This window comes from Balaenoptera acutorostrata, chromosome 12 (genome assembly GCF_949987535.1).
Source record: "Balaenoptera acutorostrata chromosome 12, mBalAcu1.1, whole genome shotgun sequence".
Taxonomy (NCBI): domain Eukaryota; kingdom Metazoa; phylum Chordata; class Mammalia; order Artiodactyla; family Balaenopteridae; genus Balaenoptera; species Balaenoptera acutorostrata.
Window position 1 is genome coordinate 8,710,937 of NC_080075.1, and position 19,939 is coordinate 8,730,875.

At 36.8% G+C, this 19,939-nt stretch overlaps 1 protein-coding gene across 4 annotated transcripts in view; it reads left to right on the forward strand.

The window, feature by feature from the left end:
- Positions 1 to 19,939, forward strand: part of MGAT4A (alpha-1,3-mannosyl-glycoprotein 4-beta-N-acetylglucosaminyltransferase A) — a 116,031-nt gene that overhangs the window by 76,971 nt on the left and 19,121 nt on the right. For all 4 annotated transcript variants that reach the window (XM_057558127.1, XM_057558126.1, XM_057558125.1 and 1 more), the window contains exons 6-9: positions 9,387 to 9,433; positions 10,220 to 10,333; positions 12,090 to 12,165; positions 19,326 to 19,440. In XM_057558127.1, the coding sequence (XP_057414110.1) occupies positions 9,387 to 9,433; positions 10,220 to 10,333; positions 12,090 to 12,165; positions 19,326 to 19,440 (352 nt within the window). The remainder of the gene's footprint in view (positions 1 to 9,386; positions 9,434 to 10,219; positions 10,334 to 12,089; positions 12,166 to 19,325; positions 19,441 to 19,939) is intronic.

Sequence of the window (19,939 nt, forward strand, 5' to 3'; positions counted from 1 at the left end):
GAAGGTACTGAAGGATATTAAAAATCTTTAAAAAAATCCATTAGACAGTGGATCGTGCCCTTAACTTGTAGTCTGGCATTACACAGGAATAGTTTTTTCTGTACCCTTGTCTTTGTTTTTCCTTTTGAAAAAAATATTTATTAGCTATATATGCACATGGCTAAGAATCCAGTAGTTCCTCAAGGTTAATTTGCTAAACAGCAGTCTCCTGTCTTCATTCTTCCTACCCCTACCCCCATTTTCCTTTCTTTGTCTTCCCCACTTGCTCCCCCAGTGAGATCTTTTAGGTCTTTCAGCTCCAGCTGGCTGGCCATCAGGTAAAGTAGAAAAACTTCTGGTGATACTATTCAGTTGATTATCATTTTTTTTGGATCTTGTCAAAGAACCAACTTTTAGTTTTATTAACTTTATCATTTCTCTATTTTTCATTATTTATTTATTTAATTTTTTTATTGAACTGTAGTTGAATTACAATGTGTTAATTACTGCTGTACAGCAAAATGACTCAGTTATACATATATATACATTTTTCATATTTTTTTCCATTATGGTTTATCAGAGGATATTGAATATAGTTTCCTGTGCTATATGGTAGGACTTTGTTGTTTATCATTTCTCTATTTTTCTATTTCATTAATTTCCACTCTTTACTGTTGCCTTCCTTCTGCTTACTCTTAGTTTGGTTTACTTTTCTTTTTCTAGATTTTTAAGGTTAACGCTTAGATTATTGGTTGGAGAGTTTCTTTTCCTAATATAGGCAGTTTAAAGCTCTAAATCTCCCTTCTGAGTACCAGTTTAGCTGCTTCCCATAAATTTTGGTATGTCAAGTTTTAATATTCATTCAGATCAAAATACTTTCTAAATCCCCTTGTAATTACTTCTTTTACTCATGGTTTATTTAGAAATGTGTTGTTTAATTTTTATCTATTTGTGTATTTCCCAAACTTCCTTCTCTTGTTTGATTTCTAATTCAGCTCCATTGTAGTCAGAGAACAAACTTTGTATGATTTCAGACCTTTTAAATTTATAAATACTTGTTTATGGACTTGTGTATGGTCTACCCTGATAAGGTTCCGTGTGGTTTAAAAAGAATGGATTCTGCTGTTGTCGAGAGGAGTGTTTTATAGATGCCTGTTAGGTCAAGTTGGTTGATAGTGTTGTTCAAGCCTTCTGCAGACTTGCTGATTATCTGTCTAGTTATTAGTTGTTTCTATTCTTGATTTTAAATCACAGATTACTGTCTTGGTGCTTCAGTAGTATTTTTGGCCTGTAATTGTTTTAGAAGGTATGTTTTAAGATGTTTACTTATGCATTGGTTATAAATCACAGAAATGCCAGTCAAGAAGAAAAAAATATATATATATAAAAACATATACACACATATATATGTATATGTATATATATAATATCCTGTAAAACTTGCTTGTAATTCAACAGATATTTACTGAAGCAGCAGTAAGTGTTAGGCATATCATCGAATAAAACAAAGCCTCTGCCCCATGAAACTTACATTGTAGAGAAGGACAGATAAAAAACAAATATATGATGTGTTAGATGGTAGAGAATGCTGTGGAGAATAAATCAGAGTAAACAAGAAAGGGAGTACAGGGTTGCCAAGGGATGGTTTATTAGAGTGGTCAGGACATTCGGGCAGAGACCTGAAGGGTGCAAGAGTTGCACAGTCCAAGCAGACTAACAGCATGTGCCAAGGCCCTCAGGTGAGAGCATTGCTGGGCACATTTTGTCAAACAGCAAGGAGAAGCCTGTGTGGCTGGAGCAGAAAAGGTGAGGGCTTAGCAGTAGGAGGTCGGCAGAGGAGGAGTAGGTTGGGCCAGATCACTGAGGACATTACAGGTCATCGTGAGAACTTTGCTTTTACCCTCAGTCAGGGAACTGTGGCAAAGTTTTTTTGTAAAGGGCCACATGACAAATATTTTAGGCTTTGCAGGCCATACAGTCTCTGTTGCAGCTGTTCAACTCTGCTGTTGTAGCCCCGAAAACACCAGAAACAATATGTAAATGAAAGGATGGGGTTGTGTTCCAATAAAATTTTACTTTATGAAAACAGGGAGTGGGTCTGTCTTGTGAACTGCTAATCTGGAAAGCCATTTGAGGGTTTCAAGTAGAGAAGACACTTTACTTACGCTTTTTTTTTCTTTGAAGGCACTTTAAAAAACTTTATTTTGAAATAACTTAGATTTACAGAAAAGTTGCAGAAGTAATGCAGAGTATTCTCTTCACTGCTCTAATGTTAACAACTTATGTAGCCAAATAATCAAGACCAGGGAATGAACATTGATATAATACTATTAGCCAAACTGTAGACATTATTCACATTCCACATTTTTCCACCTAAGGTCATTTGTCTGTTCCAGTGTACAATCCAAAATATCACACCGCATTTAGTTGTTCTGATTCCTTAATTTCCTCCTATCTTTTTTTTTAAATTTATTTATTTATTTTTGGCTGTGTTGGGTCTTCATTGCTGCACACGGGCTTTCTCTAGTTGTGGTGAGCGGGGGCTACTCTTTGTTGTGTTGCGCGGGCTTCTCATTGTGGTGGCTTCTTGTTGTGGAGCACAGGCTCTAGGCGCATGGGCTTCAGTAGTTGTGGCACGTGGGCTCAGTAGTTGTGGCTCGCGGGCTCTAGAGCGCAGGCTCAGTAGTTTTGGTGCGTGGGCTTAGTTGCTCCGCGGCATGTGGGATCTTCCCAGACCAGGGCTCAAACCCGTGTCCCCTGCATTGGCAGGCAGATTCTTAACCATTGTGCCACCCGGGAAGTCCAATTTCCTCCTATCTTTGACAGTTCCTCAGTCTTTTCTTGTGTTTCATGAACTCGGAGACTTTTCATGAGTACTAGTCAGTTATTTTGTGGAATGTCTCAATTTGGGTCTGTCTCATGTTTTCTCATGATTAGATTGCAGTTATGCATTTTTGGTATAGCTCACCTTTTAAAAGGATCTCAGTGGCTGCTTTGGAAAGGGCAGAAGCGAGGAGGCTACTTAGAAAACTTGTAATAATCCAGGCTAGGCTTGGCGGTGGTGAGAAGTCATCAAACTAGGAACATATTTTGAACTGAATGGGTTCTGATCACAAAAGTTTGAGAACTGTTGCTGTAGCATCAGCTGACTGTTAGGAGAAGGAAAGGAAGAAAGACTATGAGAGATATATTGAAAATAAAGAAGTAGGTTTCTTTTTTTCTCTTGTGTGTCCTTTTAACTTCCGCTTTCTCACTCTTATCTTTGAACAGCATGACTATTTTAGAAACTACAAGCTAACTGTGGTATATGTTAGCCTTTGTTGGTACATCTGCACTGAATTTAAAGAACCTTAAAAACCAAGCACTAGGTGTACAGGAATACCTTTTCCTTGGACCCCTAGGGAAACAAAATTTATTATGAGCTGCCAGCCCCATTCTGGCACAGGCCTGTCATTTTAGTCCTTTTGATTTGTCACTTGTACCCATTATCTTTCTGGAATTCTCATTGGTTCTTTATTATATAAAACTGACGTCTGCTTCCAGCCATGATGGAGTTAATAAGGACTAGACTTACCTTCGTGCTATAAGCAACTAAAAAGCTAGACAAAATATACAATCCAGTTGTTCTCGGACAGTGGACAGCAGGATGTGATTCCCTGAGAGAGAGAAATGAGCACCACGATTGTCCCAACTTTCTGCCTGGAGATATTTCCAGATCACGTTGCAGGAAGGGGAATCCCAAAGAGAGCAGCTGGAAATTGCAGAACAGAGACGCTGCACAGAAAATGATGGTGCCTTTGAGTCTTTGTTGGATGGGGACCCACATACACAGGGTGAAGCTCCACAGGTTTGGAAAAAGGATGATCAGGGAGATGTAACCTGACCATATCCCGTTGCTACGTAGGATGAGGTTGACCAGCTGGAATGGTGAGCCCCTGGTGATGACCCAGGGCGTTCAGTGGAGACGCCCAAGGAAGTGGTCATCCTTGAAGTGGTTATTCTCAGCCCACCCCAGCAAAGCTTAGAGGCCTTTAAGGATCAACCGATCCACAGATAACTGCCTGCTGGAATAAAGCTCAGCGCTTTCTGAAAGAAGACAACAAAATCAAGACACTCAGCAGTGTCCATTTGTAATGTCCAGTATCAAATAAAAAATTGTTATTGTTAACCAGTATGCCACGGAGCCCCCCAAAAAGTGACCCATAACTAGAAGAAAATTTAGCCACTAGGAACAAGGATGGGGAAGACTTGGAACAGAGCTATCAACCGAGTGATATAAAGCCATCAGAGGTTATTTAGAAGATAACCGGCAAAGGTGGTGGATATCATCCTTATTTTTATGGCCTATTTCCAGTGACCACTTGGTGGCCTGTTTGGCTAATTCAGCCTTCCTGTCTCACCAGGACTTGTCTTTTCCAGTACAGCAGTGCAAGCCCGGCTTTCCTGCTCATCATCGCATTGGGCAGCAGCCCCCAGTCTGTACATGTGTATAATAATAGCATATCATACCCTCTAAAATATATACAAAATAGAAAATTTTACGCTATGATCTATTCCAGTGGATTATCTTGCACATACCCTGTCTAAGGGCAGAGGCAAAGCCCTAATTAACATATCAATTAATTTACATTATTCCTTTTAGTATTTTCTGTTTATTTTTGTCAATTTGAATAGAAATATGTATCAGATTTGGGCTCAGATGTCAAATCTTCAGACTTTCTTTGACTATCCTGTGTAAATAGGTTGCTTCCTTTTCTCTATTATTGCATACTAGTTATATAGCACCTAATATTCAGTTATAAATATATATATATATAATTTTGGTTTTCTTTATGGACTGCATCTTCCACAAATTTTAAATTTCACAAGGCAGAGATCTTATCTGCTTTATTTGCTAATCTAAACTCAGAGCTTGATGATACGGATACGATACGGATATAAATATCCCTGCTTATGGTGTAGACACCAAGTAAATATTTGTGGAATGAAATGATTGGAAAGAAGATAGTAAATTTACATATAAAGGACATTTTTAAAAATCAGTTTTTACCTTCAAGTTATTTAAAATTCAGTCCTTTTAATTTTATGTTCTTTTCTGATCTAGTGCTTAAAATGTCTTCCTTCTTTTTCATCTGGGTAACTGTTTTACAACTGGTAACTGTTAAAAGTTTCTGACATTTGTAACGTTTGTTTATCTTTCATAGGAGGTTGCCTCTAACTTTCTGTTTTATTCTTTGGGCCATTAGAAATAAATTTCTATAATTTATTTCTAAAAGTATCTTTTCACTCAGATTTCTATTTCACATATTTGTTCTTTGCAGTATTACTGAACATGACAGCTATAGCATATTCAAAAGTGATGTGTTATTTTATATATTGATTTTAATTGAAAGTTTCCCTGAAATCGTATGACTTTGTTACAGTTTCCTGACTGCCGTGACATTTGGCAAAGAATTATTTCTTTTCCAGTTGGACTTTATAAATTATTGATTTAAAGTAAAGATTGGAATTTATTACTGTCATTTCATCTAATTTATACACCACTGGTAAAATTGATTCTTAAGCCAAGTGTATATGTTGATGAATTGTTACGTGTGTATGACTCTATGCTGATGAATTAGTGTCAGTATTAGTGACTTACTTGAATCTGCTTTTATGCTTCTTAAACTTTTCCTTATACATCCCTAAGAGAAGCCGCTTGACCCATAGTTCTGTATGCACAATCTGAAGTACTTTTTTTTTTACATTTAACTTTTTTCTCTGTTAGTTTTTGTGTTTTTGATTATTTATTTATTTATTTGAATTCACATAACATACAACTCACCTATTTAAAGTCAGAGTTCTGTAGCCACCATCTCAATCAATTTCTGGAAGATTTTCATCACCTCAAAGAGAAATTTCTGCACCCCTTAGCCATTACCCATTAATACTGCTCTCCCCCCAGCCCTAGACAACCACTAATCTACTTTCTGTCTCTATAGATTTTTAAAAAATACTGGACATTTTGTATAAATGCAATTATAAAATGTGTGGTCCTTTGTGACTGGCTTCTTTCACTTAGCATAGTGTTTTCAAGGTTCATTCATGTTGCAGTACGTATTAATAAATCTTTTAGTTTTAATTTTAAAAAATTTAATTTTACTTAACCATGAAGAAGACTTGATTTCGCCGGGGGTGGGGGGAATGCTCTTTCTTCTTTTGCTATGTATGTCTACTCTTTTTCCCAGCTGTCCCAATCATTATCACTCACATACCCTAAGAATATACATATCTCATTTATAGATTCACGGATATATTCTCAGAATTGGAGGACAATATTACCTTTTTTTTTTTTTAATATCTTTATTGGAGTATAGCTGCTTTACAATGGTGTGTTAGTTTCTGCTTAAAACGAAGTGAATCAGTTATACATATACATACATCCCCATATCTCTTCCCTCTTGTGTCTCCCTCCCTATCCCAACCCTCTGGGTGGTCACACAGCACTGAGCTGATCTCTCTGTGCTATGCGGCTGCTTCCCACTAGCTATTTTACATTTGGTAGTATATATAAGTCCATGCCACTCTCTCACTTCATCCCAGCTTACACTCCCCCCTCCCTATGTCCTCAAGTCCATTCTCTACGTCTGCGTCTTTATTCCTGTCCTGCCGCTAGGTTCTTCAGAACTTTTTTTTTTTTTTTTTTAGATTCCATATATATGTGTTAGCATACGGTATTTGTTTTTCTCTTTCTGACTTACTTCATTCTGTATGACTCTAGGTCCATCCACCTCACTACAAATAACTCAGTTTCGTTTCTTTTTATGGCTGAGTAATATTCCATTGTATATATGTGCTGCGTCTTCTTTGTCCATTGATCTGTTGATGTACACTTAGGTTGCTTCCATGTCCTGGCTATTGTAAATAGAGCTGCAATGAACATTGTGGTACATGACTCTTTTTGAATTATGGTTTTCTCAGGGTATATGCCGAGTAGTGGGATTGCTGGGTCGTATGGTAGTTCTATTTTTAGTTTTTTAAGGAACCTCCATACTGTTCTCCATAGTGGCTGTATCAATTTACATTCCCACCAACGCAAGAGCGTTCCCTTTTCTCCACACCCTCTCCAGCATTGATTGTTTGTAGAGTTTTTGATGATGGCCATTCTGACCAGTGTGGGATGATATCTCATTGTAGTTTTGATTTGCATTTCTCTAATGATTAATGATGTTGAGCATCCTTTCATGTGTTTGTTGGCAATCTGTATATCTTCTTTGGAGAAATGTCTATTTAGGTCTTCTGCCCATTTTGGAATTGGGTTGTTTGTTTTTTTGATATTGAGCTGCATGAGCTGCTTGTATATTTTGGAGATTAATCCTTTGTCAGTTGCTTCATTTGCAAATATTTTCTCCCATTCTGAGGGTTGTCTTTTCGTCTTGTTTATGCTTTCCTTCGCTGTGCAAAAGCTTTTAAGTTTCATTAGGTCCCATTTGTTTATTTTTGTGGTGCTGGGAAAACTGGACAGCTACACATAAAAGAATGAAATTAGAACACTTCCTAACACCATACACAAAGATAAACTCCAAATGGATTAAAGACCTAAATGTAAGGCCAGACACTATCAAACTCTTAGAGGAAAACATAGGCAGAACACTCTAGGACATAAATCAGCAAGATCCTTTTTGACCCACCTCCTAGAGAAATGGAAATAAAAACAAAAATAGTACCTTTTAAAAAGTCTCCACAGACCTTTAAAAAAGATTTCAGGAAAAAGCGTTGTTTTAATTTAAAGCAGTGAAGCCCCCAACATCTCAGAGACTGCCTATCTTATGGCCAACATTTAAGAGTTGGGGAGAGGCAAGTAGAGGCCCAAATGGGGACAAAGACTGGCTTGGCTGTGTGTTTCTAGGCCAGTTACATGTTTACTTTCTTCAGAGGAGCCCCACGATCACTCCCTTGGCTGATACCAGGTAGGATCGCTTCTGGTATATAATGGTGACACCAATTACCGTCGCTTAAGTGAGTCTTTTGCTAGTTGCGTTAGTTAACATGCAACATAAGGATTATGTGTATTTTTAGATATGGATCACTTGCATTTCATAAATTTTATTATACATTACATAATAGATCTATGTTCACATAAGCTTATTCTTCTTGGCCACCCTCTTGGACAGCTTACTGGACAGGGAGCTGGTCTTGTTCATCTGTATTCCTGTTTCCTTGGATAGGCAAATCACTGGCTCTCAATAAATGCTTATCAAATTGAATTTCAGATCTTACTAAACTCATTAAAGGTTATATAAACCAGACTTGATTATGTTCTCTAAAATCATAGCCTGATGAATGGTAGGATGTGTTTGGGTTTATGTAGGGGAAGGACGGAGGGTTTTGAGCTGTGTGCTAGTTGTGTTTCCATAGTTCTTTAAGAGTTTGAAGGATATGGTCTTAATAAGTTGTCTCACTCCTACATCTTTAACAATAAAAATAGGAATTACTTTCAATTAACAGAAATTAAAGTTAAAATACTTTTCCAAAAAGCCTCCTCTAAAACAACTTTTTATAATTCAGTAGTTTTGTAATTTCCAGTGTTAAACCAAAAAAGATAAAGCTTATCTTCCTCAAGTATTAAGTGTTTTGGCAGTCTTTTATAACATAGATTGCACGAGATATATCGTTGATTCCTTCTAACAGTTGAGCATTTTAAGTTGCCACTGTAGTTAAAATTGGTCGGGAGTATTGGCTCTCCACTTGTATATATAATTTAGAAGTTCACAGGTTTGATAAACGTTTTTTTCTGACTGATTAAAGTACTCTTGACTTGGGTTCTCATTATCAGCTTAATAATAAAATAATAACAATAATATAGAATAACACTGCTTTTTATTACATAGCTTTATCATGTAATGTCATAGTGTCTGAGGTATTATTTCCTCCCAACCCCCCCCCCCCCCCCGTTTTTCTTTAAATAGAATAGGAAACAGGCTCAGAGAGTGACTTTCTTTAGATTATACAGGCCAGTAGCTAGAGAGGCAAATCTGGAACCTGGGTTTTATGATTCCAAGTGGAAAAATCTTTCCCTATAGCATTCTGCATCTGTTATTTATTCACTACTTACAGTTTGGATGTTGCAGAAGAAGTAGAAATAGTTTCTGTGCTCAGTTTTTTCTACTGAATTGAACATAGACAATTGAAAACAATAAAAACTTAAGAATCTGCTTATTGTATTGGTTAGTACTCAGCGATATATAGCAGTGCAATACAGTAGAATGTAGAAGTGCAAATCCCATAAGTTGTCTGAAAATTTCATGTTTTCAATGAATGTTTTAATCATTTATTTAATTTTCAGTTCAGAATTAAAAATTAAATAAAATATAAAGATAAAAATATAAAAACTTGAATGTTGGTATAATTATTTTTTTCTCTCCCAGACAGATATTGATTATGTAAATGGTGTTGTAGCCAACCTGGAGAAAGAGTAAGTTCTTCTTAATTATGGAAATGAAAATATTCTAGTTACTATTATCTCTTGGTTTTTTGCTAAAAGAAAACACCTTCTTTTACAGTTCATTTTTTCTGTGGAGTTCAGTGTTCACTGGACCACCTATCATTGGTCTTTTATATTATCATAAAGTATGTGTGTATATATCAAGTTGTCTGATAGGATACATTGGTGTATTTCATTTTGGAAAAGACTTGAATGTCATATATATGTAACACTATCAAACAACAATCTTTAATCTTGAAGACAGTGAATAGAGAGTCATATGAGATCACTTAAATCTTTCACCCTCTGTTTAGCAAGAAAAAAAATTTCTGCTGTCAGGGCAGCTAGTCAGGTAGCAGTTTCAAACCTCAGTGCTAAACTATGTCTAAAAATCTGCAAAGGTTTATTAACAGTTTATTGTGAGTAGGGCACATAGCAGGTAACAGATGGACAGCTTAGTAAGTTGCAGATACCATTAGTTTTTATAATATTGCCTTTGTAGTTTTAAGAGCAGTATCATGAAATTAGTCCTGATATGGGTTTCTTCATTGAAATGTATCTCTTGTTGCCCCCAAAAGATATATCTTTTACTTTAAAAAGAAAGACAAAAGAGAAGTAAAGGTCCTTGTTTAAGGTAATGTGGCTCTACCTTTGTCTATCAGTATGCTAAAACCAGAGATTTTTTTTAATGTATTTTTATGTTATACATATAAGTTGATCATTAAGATATAAAATCCCACAGAACTTAAATAACTCAGCCAACCTTTCTCATGATAGATTTTCTAAAGAAATCAGTTCTGGCTTGGTGGAAATAATATCACCTCCTGAAAGCTATTATCCTGACTTGACAAACTTAAAGGAGACATTTGGAGATTCTAAAGAAAGAATAAGGTAAGCCTGTGCACCCTTGAGTATAATAGGTAATAAATGTCATCCTTGTTTATCGAAGCCTAACTCATTTTAGGGTTGAGCTAATTAGTTGAGAACTAATGACTTTTTGATTATTTTATTGGAAATTCTGTGGAGTTTCTGATGAGAGGTTGAATTTGGTAAACCTAATGAATTTTATAACCATGCTGCTCTGTGTTGTTATAACTTTTCTTAAGAGTATATTCAGTATAACTCAAAAGTTAGTTCAGATAGAAATCTCATGTCTGTATGTAACATAAATGAGAACAGATCCAATAAAAGTGATAAAAACAATAATACTCTTGTGCAGAATTGTATTGCAATAAAATCATTAGGCAATTGAATTTATTTATCTCTGAATCTCTAAAATTGAAAGAGTTAGAAACTTTCCTTGTGTTGTTATTAAAGACAAAGTAAGCTAAGAGATATTGGCATTATTTTGGGATTGCCTATAACCAGAAAAAAGGACAAAAACACTGTGTTGGGAAGAGATTTATTGTATTTCTTGAGTTGTTAATTTGTCACAAAAACAGATATGTCCCTATAATTGGTTAATTATCTCTCAATAAATATAATGTTATTTTAAAAATTTAGGATTGAATTTGTTTGAAAAAAACTCTGGATAGACTCATTAAATTCATATCAGCTTGCAAGGTATTTTCTGGAGAAGTTTACTTAGTGGTTCAAAGCTTTTATTTTATTGTGTGCTTCTTTTTTTTAAACTGGCTTTTAGAAAAACCACTTCTCTTATTCACATTGGTCAGTGTGTTTCTGTAGACTACCAAGAATTCACCAAAAGGACCTAATATTGTAAATTTCAATATGATGTTTTGGGTTTTTAAAGCATTTTTACCTGTATGTGAAGCACTAGTTCCTAGAGACATTAAGATATTACTGGAAAAGGGGGCTGTGGTCAAGAAAATTTGGAAAATATTGGATTAAAAACTTTTTTTCAACAAATGTATTTACTGCTGAATGTTTCAATGCCTCTAATATACTAATACGTCTCTAGAAGAGGAATATGTGTCCTTCCCAAACTTACTTGACATTAGACTCCTTTTTTCCTCAGGACACCTTGAGGATTAGTGTTTTTGAGCATATATTTCGATAAAGCCTTCATTAGAGAAGAGTGAATTCTCATTCACTCTCTCCTAAGTGGATAAATCCTGTATGTGTGATACCCATCCATCTATTTATCTATCTGCCTATCTATCTGATACATAACTATACATTGTGTATATAAAATATCGTATATACAATATGTGATGTATATATTGCATATATGTATATATTATACAATATTTTATATATTATAAAATATTATACATCTAACCTTATTTTGCTAACTTTGAGTCTGATTCCTAACTTATTTTTATTTTTTATTTTTGGCTGCGTTGGGTCTTCGTCGCTGCGCACAGACTTTCTCTAGTTGTGGCGAGCGGGGGCTACTCTTCGTTGCGGTGCGCGATCTTCTCATTGCACTGGCTTCTCTTGTTGGCGGAGCACGAGCTCTAGGCGTGTGGGCCTCAGTAGTTACGGCACGCAGGCTCAGTAGTTGTGGCTCTTGGGCTCTAGAGTGCAGGCTGAGTAGTTGTGGCACACGGGCTTAGTTGCTCAGCGGCATATGGGATGTTCCCGGGCCAGGGATAAAACCCGTGTCCCCTGCATTGGCAGGTGGATTCTTAACCACTGTGCCACCAGGGAAGTCCCTAACTTTTTTTGAAAATTTTTATTTCAGATGGAGAACAAAGCAAAACCTCGATTATTGTTTTCTAATGATGTATGCTCAGGAAAAGGGCACATATTACATCCAGGTAAGTGTGTGTTTGGTTTTTTTCCCACAGTTTTAAAGAAAAAGTAATATGAAAGGTATATTTTCATTAAAATGAAGTTTTGAAAGCATAAACCCTCTAAAATATATAAGATCATAACAGTATGCCAGAGCAGAAGGGTTGATCACATCACTGAGAACATGGGCTCTGCAGCTCCACTCGCTGGTTTAGCTCATAATTATTTTGGTGGTCTTATGGTAAATAGTTGTTTTGTGCGCTTCAGTACATTTTCATTTGTACTGAAGATAATAAAGCTGACATTTAGTTCTAATGGTGCAACTTTTAGCAGCATGGCTAAAACAGTAAGTCCGTCATGATACGGGTTTTAAGTTAGCCAGGTAGGCAACAACTTAAATAATTCTAGGAAGCTCTTGTTTCTTTCAAACCTCATTCTCCATTTAATACTTAAGCTTAAATTTCACCACTGGAATTTCACTTCTTTAACCAAACATCTTTATCCTTTGTTCAAAATGCAAATACCCCTGAGAGGTATATGGTATACGAAGCCTGTCAATTATTTTTTTTTCCAGTATAAAAAGTTTATTAGATCCTCTCCTGGGTGGATGTTTGGATGAGAGTGGCAAGAAGCAGCCCTGGTCCCTGAACAGCCAGGACATGATTAAGCAGCTGTTGGCAGGGGCTGGGGAGGGAAAGAAAGAAGAAAAGAGGCTGGCATCACATGGGAAGGTGGACTTCTTGTGGGCAGACTGTCTCCTTTGACATTGTACCTCGGGCCAGCTGCATTCAAGTGTGCGTGAACCCTTCCTTGGTTCACAGGATGGAAAATGGAAATGATGATAGAGTGTGACATTGTCTATAACAGGATCCAACAGGTGTGCATATAAAAAACCACAATATCCTAGATACAGGTAGTACATTTCCTCTAAATACATTAGAGAAGTCTGATTTTAGTTTTAAGATAATAATTTCACAGAATTTAATTTTAATGTATACCAAATATTATGGTAGTTGAACCTTGCTCTTTGTTCTAGGGCCAATATATAAATATTTACATTATGATCAAGAACTTTATAGAGAGAATTTAAAAGTGTAGCTATATCACTTTTAAAATTTGTTTCCAATTTTCTTCCAAGGGAAGAATTAATGGAACCTTAAAGCTTTTGGGGGGAGTGTAGGAAAAGTTAATATTTAAAAATTGAGGAAAGGATGGGGGTTAAGAAAGAGGATGGTAAGGAAAACTTCCCCTAAGCAGGGTCAATATATGATATATTATAACAATAACAGCTGCTATGAACTAACATTTATTGCATACTTAACCACGTGTCAGGCATTGTTCTTTAAAATTTATGTTTTTCACATATTAACTCATTTAATAGAACCCTTTTTATAACAGGAGTGTACTGTACATACTGTCTTAAAGCCTGGTTTGCTGTCATTTAACATACTGTAGACACCTTTATATGCCAGTAATTATAGATTGGTATAATTTTTAATTGCTTCTTGAAGTACCATTATTCAGCTATCACAATGATCTTATTGTTGGTCATTAAGATTGCTACCAGCTTTTCAGCTCTTTCACATATGGATCCACCGGACATTCTTAAAATTACCCTATTTGCCCAAAAATTATGCCTCAGAAAAGAGGGAGTTGCTTTACCTTCAGGTCTTTACATAATGTATAGAATTCCCTCAGTGAGTTCATTATGACGTACAAAGTATTGTAATCCAGACTTCATAATTATCCCAGGAATATGACTTCAAGATTGCATATGTTGGGGGTGTATCCTACCCAAGACTTTTTTTTTTTTATTTATTTAATTTATTTATTTATTTACTGTGGCTGTGTTGGGTCTTTGCTGCTGTGCGTGGGCTTTCTCTAGTTGCAGCGAGCAGGGGCTACTCTTCGTTGCAGTGCACGGGCTTCTCACTGCAGTGGCTTCTCTTGTTGCAGAGCACGGGCTCTAGGTGTGCGGGCTTCAGTAGTTGTGGCTCGCGGGCTCTAGAGCACAGGTTCAGTAGTTGTGGCGTGTGGGCTTAGTTGCTCCATGGCATGTGGAATCTTCCCGGACCAGGGCTCGAACCCGTGTCCCCTGCATTGGCAGGCGGATTCTTAACCACTGCGCCACCAGGGAAATCCCCTACCCAGGACTTTTAAAGAGTACTTTTAAAAAGGCAATAGAGGGAATTCCCTAGCGGTCCAGTGATTAGGACTTCATGCTTTCACTGCCGAGGGTGCAGGTTCAATCCCTGGTTGGGGAACTAAGATCCCTCAAGCCAAGCAGCGCGGCCAAAAAAAAAAAAAAAAGCCAGTAGAGACAGCGGTTACTCTGTGGTCATCACAGATGTACATCTAAAGGGAAAAGAAAATGTCAGCTGCCCTAGTGTTCTGCTTGTGGCTTGTAATGAAGTTTCCCATTACAGCAGCACACCCGGCTCCATAAAGTGCTATATCGCAAATGACTTGGACTTGAAGACAGTCTTCTAGAAAACTGTTTGATGATGCAGACACTTCGTAGGTGGTACTGCATAGTTCTTCCTTTATAACATAGTGATGTACTTTGTTGTCAGGTTGTCCCACTTTTAGTGATGCTGAGATTTAATCAGTGGGTGTAGGGTTGTCAATCTCATCTCTCCTTTATTAAACAGCTCCCCAGCAGCCATTCCTCCTATGGTTTCAGTTGCCATTGATTATTTTCCCCCAGATCGCTTATGTCGTTAGAGGTTGCCAACTGGTAATTTTCTAATTCTAAGAATTGTAATGTTCTTATAAGTAGAGTTCTTCTATAAAGGACTCTCCCTTCTTAACCATTCGGTTATCTTGAAAAATAGTTCACAAAGGAAGGGAAGAATAAATGCTTGATTCTTTCTCTTTGTTAATTTTTATAGTTGATACCATAGCAATCTCCAGTGGTGACCATTTTTAGAGTATTGTTATGAACTCATGGATTTTTAAAAAGAGATATGGCTTGCCTCAATCTTTGCAAGCATTATTCATATTGATGCTTGTATTGGCCCATCATAAGCCAGTGGGAATCTCTTCAAATTGGCTCTTGTATTCTTTTCATGTAAGTCCAGTAAACTTTGATCACTTCCTTGCTGACTGGCACACCCTGAACATTTCCTATCCCAGATCTAGAACCAGCCATTTCTCTAAGGAGCCCTGTTCTTTTTAGAGGTATATGATATTCAGGACCACAGTCTCTGTGCTTGAGATGCTCATTGCTGTTGTGTCTTTGCTTCGAGGTGTTTTAATAAGGAAAAGAACATTTTGTTTCTCAGAAGAAAAAAAATTGCATTTATATTGATGGTCCCAATTCAAGTGTAAGATTATAGTATTTTTATTTAACTTTTTTGAATTTTACATATATTTCTTTTCTCTTACATTGAAAGTCTTGGTTTTAGTAAAAATTATCTAAATAACATAATTCTTTTATTCTATAGTATACCTAGAATGGTTTCAAAATAACAATACCAATATCACTACGAACAGTTAGACTACTAAATGCAATTAAAATTTTTTCGTCCTTTTTTCCTCCCTAAGAGTATATCCTGATATGGATATATAGTCAAAATTCTGTGTTTGAAAGTCACTCGACAAAATTCTTCATACTGTGTGACCACACTGACAACCTGATATGAGACTAGGTTCATTTGTTTCCATTTGTATTCAGTTTTTAGGATTTTTTTTTTCCTTTTTAGTTGTAAAAAACATAACATTCCCAAATCAAAAGTTATATAAAACAAGATATATTTACAGAAGTCTCCTTTTTATCCCTGTCCCCTTCCCGTGTTTTCTCCCTCCCCCATGGGTAACCACCATTAGTTTTTGGTTTCTCCTTGTACACTTAAAAAATTGGAGCAAAAATGTAAATATAATATTCCACCTCTTTCAGATACTACAGTTGCATACTGCAAAAGCAATATTTTACATCTTGTATTTTAACTTCTCTATAAACTAGTGACTACTAATGGAATATATGTTAGATTTTTCAAAAAGTGGTTCTTGCCATGATAAAACATTGATGTCAGAGAAGAACATATATTCACTAAAAGACCTGTACGTGCAGGTTCATAGCAGTTTCATTCATAATAGCAAACCCTGGAAACAACCCATATATTCTTCATCAGGTGACTGGTTAAACAAACTGTGGTGCATTCGTACCAAATAATGAAAAGACATGAACTATGATACATGACATCTTGGATCTCAGGGGAATTATGCTCAGTTTAAAAAGCCAGTCTTTATATAGCATTTTTTTTTTTAATTAATTAATTTAATTTTTGGCTGCGTTGGGTCTTCATTGCTGTGCACGGGCTTTCTCTAGTTGCGGTGAGCGGGGGCTACTCTTTGTTGTGGTGTGCGGGCTTCTCATTGCGGTGGCTTCTCTTGTTGCGGAGCATGGGCTCTAGGCGCGCGGGCTTCAGTAGTTGTGGCTCGTGGGCTCTAGAGCGCATGGGCTCAGTAGTTGTGGCGCACGAGCTTAGTTGCTCCGCGGCATGTGGGATGTTCCCGGACCAGGGCTCGAACCTGTGTGCCCTGCTTGGCAGGCAGATTCCTAACCACTGTGCCACCAGGGAGGTCCCTATATAGCATTCTTGAATTGACAAAATTATGGAGATGGAGAGCACTCTTGGTCACCAGCGGCTAGGAAGGGGGGAGAGGAGGAAGGTGGCTGAGGATGTCAAGGGTAGCATGAGAGTCCCTGTGACGGAACTGATCTGTGTCCTAGCTGTACTGGTGCTCCTGCACATGTACACGTGTTAAGATTGCATGGAGCTAAACACAGAGACACACAACTACACACAGCTGAGTGCATGTAAAACTGGTGAAATTTGAATAACGTGGTTGAATTGTATCAGAGTCAATTTCCTGGTAGTGATATTGTGCTGTAATTATATTGGAGGATATATATTGCGGGTATGTTGGGTCTCTGTATTATTTTTTATAGCTGCATATGAATCTACAGTTATCTTTAAAAGTTTTATAAAAAGTGAAGTTGTTTGATGAGGTGTGAGAGTGGAGCAAAGCAATTTTTCTAATTGAATATAAAAAATGTAAATTTTTGGTGGTAACCAAATTTAGTGTACTAAATTTTAAGTAGGCATTTAATTATTTCACCTACACTTCTGTATATTTAAATCAGTCCCAAGCTTGTTTTTGTTCTTTTTTTTAAATTGGGGTATAGTTGCTGTACAATGTTGTGTTAGCTTCTGCTATACAACGAAGTGAATCAACTATATGTGTACATATATTCCCTCCCTCTTGGACTTCCCTCCCACACTCCCCCATCCCACCCATCTAGGTCACCACAGAGCACCAAACTGAGCTCCCTGTGCTATATAGCAGGTTCCCACTAGCTATCTGTTTTACACATGGTATATATGTCAATCCCAATCTCCCAATTCATCCCACCCCCACTCCCCCCCCACCCCGTGTCCACACGTGTGTTCCCTACGTCTGCGTCTCTATTCCAAGCTTGTTTTTTAATCTACTTATTGGAAAAACTTGGAAGTACCTTGTACCGGGGGTCATCTTTCCTTTGGGCATCCACAGCCAACGTTTGCGTGTGAGTGTGGGCATGTCTTATTTGGGAAAGCAAGGTTAGGTGCCAGCGGGGCTTTGTGCTTTGTCTGGTTTTCCCTCTGGCTTCCCTACAAGCTCTGAGGGTGTAAAACTTGTCTTTTCTGTTCACTGGTGGGTTCCCAGGGTTTAGTACTGTGTCTGGAACATAATAAAAGCTCAGTAAATATTGGGTGAGTCAAAATGGTACCTTTCCAAATATTGCTACTGTTTCTTCACAGATAGGAAGAAAGCTTATAGGACTTAAATACATGAAAAAATCTAAATACTAAAATAAGTGAAAATTACTTGCAGATAACTAGAAATGATAATGTGTCATTAAGAAAAGGAAGCGTTTTCTTTTAAAATCATCAATGGAAAAGAATGTTAAAAAATAATGTATATATGTAAAAAAAAATCATCTTATGACTTTAAAATTTTATGAAAGGAGATTTGGGGAGGAAGTCTTTGCAGATACTCATGATCCCTGGTCTCTGTCAACTCCCTGTTGAACTGGTAAACATTCCAGTAACACATGTGGTGATGGCAGAGCACATGGGGTTAACTGGCACTCTTGAGTTGCTACAGCTTCTTAAGTATTTTGAAGATATCTTTTAAAATATAAAAAGAGAGCTTTTAGGAACCCATCCTACAGAAATGAATAGCACTGATATGAAGTGTAAGCACTGTTTGCATTGACAAAGAATGAGAAACAACCGGGGTGTCTGCCTGTGAGCAGGTGAATGATTTGTCCATCGATCCCAGAGAATAGTATGAATCTGCTAGAGAGAATGCTTTAAATATATACTTTTTAACCTGGAAAGATATTCACGATATATTAAGAGAAAAAAGCTAGTTTCATAATGTGATCCCTTTTAAATAAAAATGTAAAGGTGGTGGGAACCTTGAGGTAGGTATGGGTCTACCTGTGCTGTATGCCCATATTGAAGGTGTCCAGTGGGTGCACACCCAACCTTGAACATTGGTCACTTCTACTAGCAGGGTGGAGGGCAGAGAAGGAGAGCTGCTAGCTATTTTCTTTTTTTGACTTGTTACATGTATTATGTAAAAAGCAAAAAAAAAAAAAAAAAAAAATTAAAAGGCCTATAAAATTCTTTTCCTTTGAAAAGAAAACAGGATAGTGTGAAATCATGTTGGGAGCCATAAAAGGACCAAAAGGAGTAATTCATTGGAGTGGTTTTGTTATTTCCCATGGTAAGGGAGTGGTTTTGTTGACTTGCTATGTGCGTCTGCCATTTTATTTTCCTTGCTTTCTTTTAATAAAATGTATTTTTATTTTAGTTATTTTTTATAATTTTTCCTTTTTATTTTATCATTATTATTATTATTATATATTTTTTGGCAGCACCATGTGGCATGTGGGATCTTAGTTCCCCGACCACGGATGGAACCTGTGCCCCTGCATTGGGAGCATGGTGTCTTAACCACTGGACTTCCAGGAAAGTCCTGAAATTTATTTTTATATTTTCATCATTTTTGACCATTGTTTCCTTGATTGTCATTATAAAAGTGTGCTTGAGTTTTTCCATAGTAAAGAATGTCCTCTTTAAATCTTCCTTCTCTTTCTGATTTATTAATATGATTGTTCAACTTTCTTTAGCTTGAAGATGATATTATTGTCAAACAGAATTACTTTAACACCATAAAAAATTTTGCACTTCAACTTTCTTCTGAGGAATGGATGATACTTGAGTTCTCCCAGCTGGGCTTCATTGGTAAGAAAAGTTTTAGATTTATTTACTTCTCAGAAATAACTGTGACTTAGAATCTTAGACTATTTTTTTTTTTACCTTAAAGTTTTCTTTTTTCCTCTGGAAATGGATTGCTTTTGAGAAAATTTAATTTCGGTAAACTTCTGTGTATAAAATGTTGAAAGTCAACCCAAAACGGTATTTGGAGCGTTCTAAGATGGTAATATTTACTCTGGAGTTGTGCAAGGCAGCCCTGCTGGCTTTTCATGTCCACAAAGAGCCAACCACTGTCCTGGGGAGCATGTCTCGTTCCTTCTTCTCGGACACTTCGAGTTCCTGTTTTAAAGCCCAGAGCTTTTGCAAGATTGGGATTCTTTTAAGAAGAGTCCTGCACTAGTGGTTTTCTAATAGGAATTCCTGGTATTTGACATGGTACATGAAGTTCTTGTTCAGTCATTAATTTGTATTCATGTGTTGCTTTCCTGGACTAGTAAGGGTACTTATTTTTAAAGTTTTTTTTCAT